Below are 9,090 nucleotides of genomic sequence, written 5' to 3' on the forward strand. Positions count from 1 at the left end.
AGAGACAACAAGGACATTACTAGTGAAAGAAGGATAATCGAGAAGATTGTGTTTTTAAGGGGGCTGGGGCAAAGAAGACCAAGTAGAAAATTTCATATGAAAATAGTGAGCTATAAATCCTGGTAAACTGGTGTAATAAATGGCTTTGCTTTGCTGGCATTGCAGAGTCCGTGTCTCTCAATCCCCACACAACATCCGCCCAGTCCCAATCCTCTGTTTATCATTCCAGTGTCCCCCTGGTACTCCCCAGCATCTTGTTTCTGCTCCCAGACCTTTGTAGCCCACTTGTGACCCCAGGTTGCTCAGGAACCTCACCCAAATTCCCAAAGTCACCATCGGCACCCCCACCCCAATCAGCCTTGGCCCTCTTTCAGACCCCAGTCCTACTATCCCTCTTCCAGCCCAGTTACCCATTTCATGTCACCCCAGGACCCCAACCCAAATTCAGGGACCAACCCCTGACCCTGAAATGTCAGCCTGGAGTCCTCCATGACCACGGTCTACAGCCCCTGTCCCATGTTCCTCCACAAGTGTCCTATGGAATCCCCCCAGCCACCAATATCAAAATCGGCCAGAGTGAACTCCCTGATGGAACTGGAGGTAGCAGAAAGGTGGAATTCTTTATCAGCTCGGACTTACAGCATATCTCTCCTGGTGCTGCACATTACGGGGGACTTGGCCAGCAAAATCTATCCATCCTAATTGTATAAATACATCAAAATGCACTTCTTAGCTAATATAAAACCAGTACATTTCCCGTAAATAATTGGCATGGCTCTGCCTCTTTTGGGAAATAATTTTTTTTGTCCTGGAGGGTCATAAAAATGGGGTATCAGGATGTAGGTTTCACTAAATGCCCCAATATCTCAGATGACCTTGCCTCAAGCTTTCGTTTTGGGCTGGCACTTCTCTTTGTGTGTAACAGATCTTGCCACATACCCCTCAATGCAGTTCCTTATATCGCTTTCTCCACAGGTTCCAGCAACCTTTGCCCTTCTGTGTGCACACTTTTAGAGCCTTTTATTGTTTTTTGCTAGTTCTTTTTAAAGCACTATCCAGCATCTTCAGGGGATCTGAAACTTTCTATTCTCTCTCTTATTTCTCAGTGCCTACAAACCCAATCCCACAGTCCCATGTTCCCCCAGTTCCTCCCAGTCCCACTCACCACTTCTCACTGAGTTGCTGCCTTACCTCAGATTCCGATTGGGGTCCCCTATCAGATGACATCTCTGTAGGCACCTTGAGCCTGGGGATGATCTGCTGGGGGAGTGCTCTGGCCTTGTTGGTGTGGCAGGAGAAGTTCTGGACCCCAAAAAGGGATCGATCCACCAACACCAGGAGATAACCTGAGCCTATGTTGGTGTGGAAGCTCAGTAAATCCATTTGCCAGTTACAGCCAGGAGTGACTCCACTTCCAGTGATGCCTGGAGGTGATGATTTTGAATTTAAACGGTTCTTTTAAAAACATATCAGGCATTGCTCTCTAACAGACCTGACAATTTTGTCCTAAGGACGCTGAGATTCTGAGGCTGCAGACCGATCCCCATCACATCGATTTCCCAGAGCTTTGCTGGTGCTTTTCTCCTTTACCAATTGCAGCATCAGTTGGAGAGGGCCTGACACCTGGTTATTGGGAGTTAACTCTCTTCTACCCACCCAGCCACCCTCATTATTGTGGGCTTTAGGATAAGCAGCCAATTTTCAATCTGCCCAATTCTATCCAGGCCTCACCTCTGGGGCTGAAATTCCTTTCTCAGGAATTAACACCAGGATGCTTTGTCACAGAACCTACCGTGTAGCTTTAATGCAAGTCTATTTCCCACAGGGATTTTTCAAGCCCCAACCTGGTGTGTCCTGGATTGTAGTAGAGCCACTTTATTGGGCAGCTGGGTGGAATCAAGGAGGGACAATAATTCTTGCTTATATTTAATGGGAGATGCCTGTGCTGTAATTGACTTCTTTCTTTCCATATGTCTCCATGGGCATGAGCAGTGCTCAAAGCAGATGGCAAGTGAGTTCCTATGTTTGCCCTTTTCATCACTGCCAATTCCAGAGCTTTTTGTAACACATCGAGCTCCTCCCCTTGTTCCACGTCTCCTTGCAGTTACAGTGACCAGAGTATATACCAGAAACCTTTGTCGCAAATTGGATTTCTTGGCCACTTGGATGAGGAGAACAGTCATTGCTGTGGCCTACATTCATCTGTGCCAATCCTGGCTGATGTCGCGTTGTTTTGAAGAGCACCCCACAGGAGCCCTGAAGGCCCCCTCAAATATGAGGCCTCTGAATGACCTTGATTTGGACTCCTGTGGAAGGACAGGCATTTGGTAACATAAAGATGCTCCTCAGGTCTGCATCTCCCATGGGATTTCCTCTCCTTTGAGCTTTTTGTGTACCAATGAAAGCAGCAGTCCCTGTGTGTCCAGTTTACCACCCAGCTGCCCAAAGAAGTGGCTGTACAACAATGCAGGGCACACCAGGTTGGGGGTTGAAAAATCCCGGTAGGAAATAGACTTACAATAAAGTTGCATGAGAGGTTCTGCAACAAAGCATCCTGGTGTTAATTCCTGAGAAAGGAATTTCAGCCCCAGAGGTGAGGCCTGGATAGAGTTGGGCAGATTGAAAATTGGCTGCTTACCTAAAAGCCCACAATAAAGAGGGAGGCTGGGTGGGATGGAGGGAGGTAACTCCCAATAACCAGGTGTCAGGCCCTCCCCAACTGATGGTGCAATTGGTAAAGGAGAAAAGGGCCAGCAAAGCTCTGGGGCATTGATGTGAAGGGTACTGGTCTGCGGCCTCAGATCCTCAGTGTCCATAGGAGAAAATTCTCAGGTCTGTTACAGAGCAATGTCTGATATGTCTTCAAAAGAACCCTTTGAATTCAAAACCATCACCTCCAGGCATCACTGGAAGTGGAAACACTCCTGGGAATTACTGGCAAATGGATTTTCTGAACTACCATGCCAACATAGGCTCAGGTATTTCCTGGTGTTGGTGGATCCCTTTTTGGCCGGTCCAGAAGTTCTCCTGTCACACCAACAAGGCCAGGAAGTCACCCGGGCACTCCCCCAAGAGTTCGATACCCAGGCTCAAGGTGCCTACAGGGATGTCATCTGATAGGGAACTCCAACTGGTATCTGAGGTGTGGCAGCAACTCATTGAGCAGTGGGGAGTGGGACTGGGTGGCACTGGGGGACATCAGTCTGTGGGATTGGGGTCGTGGAGGCTGAGCAATAAGAGAGAGAATAGAAAGTTTGAGTTCTCCTGCAGGTGCTGCATAGGGCTTTAAAAAGAACGAGCAAAAATCAATAAAAGGATGTAAAATGTGTACACAGAAGGGCAAAGGTTGCTGGAGCCGGTGGAGGAAGAGATAAAGGGCAATGCAGTGAGGGGGTTTTCGGCAAGTTCTGTAACACAGAAAGAGCAGTCACTGCAAAAGCGAAAGTTTGATACTAGGTCATCTGGCATATTGGGGCACTTAGTGAAACCCACCTCCTATCACCCCATTTTTATGACCCTCCACAACAATCAAAATTATTTCCCAAAAGAGGCAGAGCCATGCCAATTATTTATGGGAAATGTGCTTGTTTCGTATTAAATAAGAAGCCCATTTTGATGAATATTTATAATTAGGATTAATAGATTCTCTTGACAAGGTCCCCCCATGATATGAACAAGGAGAGATCTGCTGTGAGTCCGATAAAGAATTCGATCTTTCTGCTACCTCCACTTCAATCAGGGAGTTCGGTCCTGCTGATTTCGATATTGGTGGCTGGGACTACTCCATGGGACACTTGTGGAGGGACATGGGACTGGGATTGTAGACTGTGGTCATGGTGGGCTCCAGGCTGACATTGCAGGGTCAGGGGTTGGTCCCTGAATTTGGGTTGGGATCCTGGGGTGACATGAAATGTGTAACAGGACTATGAGCAGGAGTGGCATCTGGGAGAGGACCAAGGCGAATGGTTGGGGGCAGATGACAGGGTGGCTTTAGGAATTTGGTTGAGGTTCCTGAGCAACCAGGGGTCACAAGAGGGCTACAAATGTCTGGGAGTATAAATGAGATCCTGGGGAGCACAAAGGCGACACTGGAAGAATAAAAAAAGAATTGGGATTGGGACTGGGTGGCTGGGGTGTGGGGATTGAGAGACAGGAACTCTGCAATGCCAGCAAAGCAAAGCCACTTATTACACCAGTTTACGAGGATTTATACCTCACTATGTTCATATGAAATTTTCTACTTGGACCCCTTTGCCCCAGTCCCCCTTAGAAACACCATCTTCTCAATTATCCTTCTTTCATTCGTAATGTCCTTGTTGTCTGTTTCACCAGCAACCTCCCTGTCATCTCTTCTTTACTCAGAGTAGTCAGCATCAGAGGGTCAGAGTGACCAGAGATGATGTCTTCACTTCCGTTCTTTATTGAAATTTTCTCTCTAATGGTCTTCACTGTACCAGGGCTGCAAGGTCTGCCATGCTCCCTATTTGAGCTTCTGTAGTGGTCTGGGCTTCCACATCTCCCTCTTTTTTTGTTTTTTTATGTAATGCATACATGTTAAAGCAGTTCCCATCTGTAAGGCTATTCTTTTATTAAGACTATTACTGGTTATCTGCTAAATACAGGATGAAATATATAGAGTACAGATCACAATCCATAAAAATTTGCCAAAGGCAATCATGGCACTGACAAAGAGATTCACTGCATAGGAAAACAAAAGGATCGTGTCCAAGGCCTCCTAGGAAATGAGAATAAATGGCCGCTGTTCTAAAGTTCATCTGGTTGGAGCTCAGTGGCCATGCTGAGCCCCTCACAGAGGAACCCTTCCCATGTACCCCCGTGTGTCCTCGGTGTCCCCTCAGTATGTGTCCCACTTTGTCCCCAAGTTTCCCACACTGCTCCCAGTAACCTCCCTGCCATGGCTCTCCTGGCTCGCCCCCTGGCACTGTTGGCAATGACAGTGACCACTGCAGCCATCAAGGTTGTGCCCCTGGACAGGACCCAGGACTCCTTCAATGACCAGCACCAGGGCTGTGGCCCTGCCATTATCGCGGCCTTGCCAGCCCTCAGCCACTTTGAGTTCTAGCTGAATGCTCTCTTCTTCACCCAGACCTGGGTGAAGGCCGAGGCTCATTGGCAAAGTGGGGGTTCCCACTGTCCCCTCTGGCATCTCCAGCTCAGACCGTGCCTCTCACGGCCTACACAACAAAGGACATTTACAAGGACTTCAATGCAGCCTTGTGTGCGACTGCATGCTCCTGCCAGGAATGCCAGAACAACTTCTGCTTCCAAACACTGCATTTCCTGCTAACTGATGCACTGGTGACACTGAGGCATGCTCAGAAAGGGCAGTGTCACCACGTGTTCTGGGGTGTGCATGATGTCCAGTTCCAGGCACATTGTGGTCAGAAGGTCCAGTTCAGTCAATTCACATTCTATTAACATATTTTGTCAAATCAAATCTATTACATGATTCTATCAAAACAACTCCATTAAATAATTCTACCAAAATGATTCCATGAAGTAATTCTGACAGAGCCAGTCCAAAGTGACAATTCCTCAGCAGGGCTCATTGTCACTCCCCATATAAACACTTGTGGGAACGTCTCTTTCTCCCACCTTTGAGGAGGACTGTTGGGGAGCATCCGCTTCCCAAGGGAGGAACTTCACACATATTTCATCCCAAGTATGAATAGGGGAGAGGAATTTCTGTCTGAGAGGGGATTGGGCATTGCCAGAGTCAGGTGATGGATGGCCAGGCCCAATTCTGGTGCTTTCCCCTCCATTGTCAGTTCAGGGTTGGTGACTTGGGCTGGTTTTAGCCCAATTTAGCACCAGTGCCCTGCCTGGCTGGTGGGGACCTGCTGGAGCAGCTCTGGGGAATGACCTGGGGGTGCTGCTGGGTGACCAGTGGAGCTGGCCATGTGGCCTGGGGCCAGGAGGGATTTGGAGGACGCTCAGATGAGCGAGGCCAGGAAGTCAGGGAGTGTTAGTGCCCCTCTCCCTGACCAGTGAGGCACATCAGGAGTGCTGTGCCCAATTCTGTTCAGAGCCATTTCCAGCTGTGCTCAGGGCTGTGTCAACCTCTTCCCAGTGCCATGTTGAGTTCTACCCAGTGCCATGTCCAGTTCTGCCCAGTGCCATGTTCAGTACTGCTCAGTGCTCTTTCCCATTCTGGGCTCCTCAGGACAGGAAAGACCTGGAGATCCTGGTTGGCAGCATGGATGATGACAGGACTGGATCATTTCTGTCATCAAGTGACAAATAACAGAGAGAATGGATATCTTCCCTTCCCCTGAAGGTGCTGGACAGTACCTGAAGACAAACTGGCAGAAATGATAAAAGGAGGGAGAGGTGTGCACACAGGATGAAATTCACGGCTAGAACCCATGGAGAAACAGATAAAGGGAACTCCAGTGGGGTTTGGGCAAGTTCTGTAACAGGAACCAACAGCACCTGTGCAAAGAAATTGTTCCAGGAACAGTCCCTTTGGTATCAAGGTATTTGGTGAAAAAGAGGCCCAGAAGCCCCGTTTTTATGACTCTCCAGGACAATAAAAGGACTTGGCGGAGGAGGTGGATCAATGCAAATGATTTACTAGAAAAGTACTGTTTTTGTATTAGATAAGGGAGACATTTTAATGAATATTTATAATTATGGTGAATAAATACCGCATGGCAAAGTCCTCCCTGATGTGCAGGACCAGGAGAGATCTGCTGCGAGTCTGAGCTGATAAAGAATTCCGGCTTTCTGCTATCTCCATATCCATCAGGGAGTTCACACCAGCTGATTTTGGTATTGTGGAAGGGTGAGTGTGGGAGGACTCCTTGAGGGGACATGGGACTGAGGGATTGGGATTGCGGACATGGGGGGATACTGGGGCAGTCACAGGTCTGGGATTGGGTAATGGGGGTTTCTGGGTAAAATGAGGGAGGACACGGGATGGTGAGAGTGCGACTGGGGTCATGGGGGGCTGGGAGACACTTTTGAGGCTGGGGATGATGTCTGGATTTGGGTTGAGGTTCTGGGGTGACACCAAAGAATTTCGGGAATGGTAGTAGGAGTGGGGTCTGGGGACCAGCTGAGGGGGACACGGGTGGTCTCGGGGAGTGACCCCAGGATTTGGGTTGGGATTCTGCTGGGGCTGAGGGGACTTGTAGTCAGGTGTGGGATTGGGCTTCTGGTAGCTATGGTGTTGTGGGATTGGGGTCTGTGGGGCTGGGGGATGTTGGGGAGGCATAAGTAAGCCCAGGATTTGGGATCAGGGAACTCAGAAATGTTTAGGGGTCTGCTGGGCAGGAGTGCCTCACTTCCCCCTGACCCAACTTCCCTGCTGATCCCACTCCATTGCCCAGTCCCTCACTGATGAACCCTCCCCGTGTCTCTCCCTATGTCCCCTCTGTGTCCTTCAGTGTCCACATCGGTCCCTGTTTCCTCTCCCTGCCATGGCCCCCCTGGCTCAGACCCTGGCACTGCTGGCAATGGCCATGGCCACCACAGCTGTTGACGTGATTCCCCTGGACATGGCCCCGGACTCCTTTGATGACCAGTACCAGGGCTGTGGCCCTGCCATGAAGGCAGCATTGCCAGCCCTCAACGGCTCCGAGTTTGAGCAGAACAAGGAGTTTGCTGAGGTTTGGGTAAAGGCTGCAGCCAAGTGGCAGAGTTGGGGCACCCCTGTGTCCCCTCTGTCCCCAGACCAGGCCACCGCCATTATGGCCTTCACAATGACTGACCCCAGAACATTCAATGATGCCGTGCACGTGGTCGGGCACTCCCACCAGGAATACCGGGACAACTTCCACTTCAAAACACTGCATTTCCTGCTGACCGATGCCCTGGCCACGCTGAGGGACGCTCAGAAAGGGCAGTGTCGGGACGCGTTCCTGAAGGTGTGTGACACCCGGTTCGAGACACAGCCAGGTGAAACCATCCGGTTTGGTCATTTCATGCCAGTGTTCCCGAGCAAACAAATTGGCGAGTGCCCTGGTGAGACAATGCTAGAGGTGCACACATGCCATGGCGTGGAAATCCAGTTTTTCAGCGAACATCCAGAACCTGAGATCGTGCTGATCCCACCCTTTGAGACCTTCAAGGTCACACAATACACTCTGGAAGGGGACAAGACACAGATCCAGCTCCAGTCTACCGGGACCTACAGCAAATACAACTGCGAGTGGCTGCGAGGTAACACTACAGGGGACAACCTGGGAGAAAGGGGACAGCCATGATAAGGAACAAGGGACAACGACACTGACTGGGGAGGGGGGACAGGGACACTGACAGTGTCTGGCGGTGAAGGATACCCTGGGCTGGGGACATCAAGTCTGGGGACACCCACTGTGGGCACAGGGACAGGAACACCCATGACAGTGAACAGGGATGGGGACCCCCACTTCCAGGAGGGAACAGGAACACCCATGCCAGGGGCCAAGGGACAGAGACAGGGGTCTCCCCAGGGTACCAACTCTGTCCCTCTCATAGAGGCAGTGCTGTGGGGATGGGCCCTCTGTATGGAAAAAGGGTGGACCAAGACATCCCCATGCCACTCCCTGAAACCCTGTAACCCCCTGTAAACCCTCATGGCAATCTCTAAATACCAGTGAACCCTGTCACCTCTAAGCCCACCATGACTCCCCTGAACTCTCTGGCCCCTGTACCCTCCTGTATCCCCCGCCAACTCGCTGTCACCCTGTCACACTCATTCCCCCATCTCTCCTGTCATGCTTAACCCCCCATTATGGCTATCCCTGACCGCTTACTACCCCCATGGCCCAACTGATTTCCCTCTTTTTACCACAGGTTAGTGTGTCCGCAAGGCTCCTTTCCACCTTGGAGGACTCCTGACCACCACAGCCTGGGCAGTGGCCACCAGGACCCTCTGAGCCATGAGGCCATCAAGGTCACCACAGGTCACTGTGGACACTGCAGCAGCTGTTGCCACCATGATGACCAAGACACCCTCAGCCACAAGGCTACCACAGCCACCCTGTCCAGTGTGGTCACCAAGACCACTGTGCAAAGCAATTCTAATAAAAAATTCAATCAAAACAATTCTGGTAATTAATTCTGACAAAGCCAGCAAAGAGAGAC

The 9,090-nt window shown here is 50.3% G+C and overlaps 1 protein-coding gene across 1 annotated transcript; it reads left to right on the forward strand.

The window, feature by feature from the left end:
* The first annotated feature begins 7,442 nt into the window (after positions 1-7,442).
* LOC141728202 (erythroblast NAD(P)(+)--arginine ADP-ribosyltransferase-like) lies at positions 7,443-8,804 on the forward strand. The gene is made up of 2 exons (XM_074535338.1): positions 7,443-8,184; positions 8,800-8,804. The coding sequence occupies exons 1-2, from the start codon at positions 7,443-7,445 to the stop codon at positions 8,802-8,804; spliced, it is 747 nt and encodes a 248-aa protein (XP_074391439.1).
* Positions 8,805-9,090: the final 286 nt, after the last annotated feature.

The sequence above is a fragment of the Zonotrichia albicollis genome, chromosome 1 (assembly GCF_047830755.1).
Source record: "Zonotrichia albicollis isolate bZonAlb1 chromosome 1, bZonAlb1.hap1, whole genome shotgun sequence".
In the NCBI taxonomy this organism is placed as follows: domain Eukaryota; kingdom Metazoa; phylum Chordata; class Aves; order Passeriformes; family Passerellidae; genus Zonotrichia; species Zonotrichia albicollis.

Excerpts from the sequence above, each read along its gene's own strand:
- LOC141728202 (XM_074535338.1), top strand. The coding sequence starts at position 7,443 with ATGGCCCCCCTGGCTCAGACCCTGGCACTGCTGGCAATGGCCATGGCC.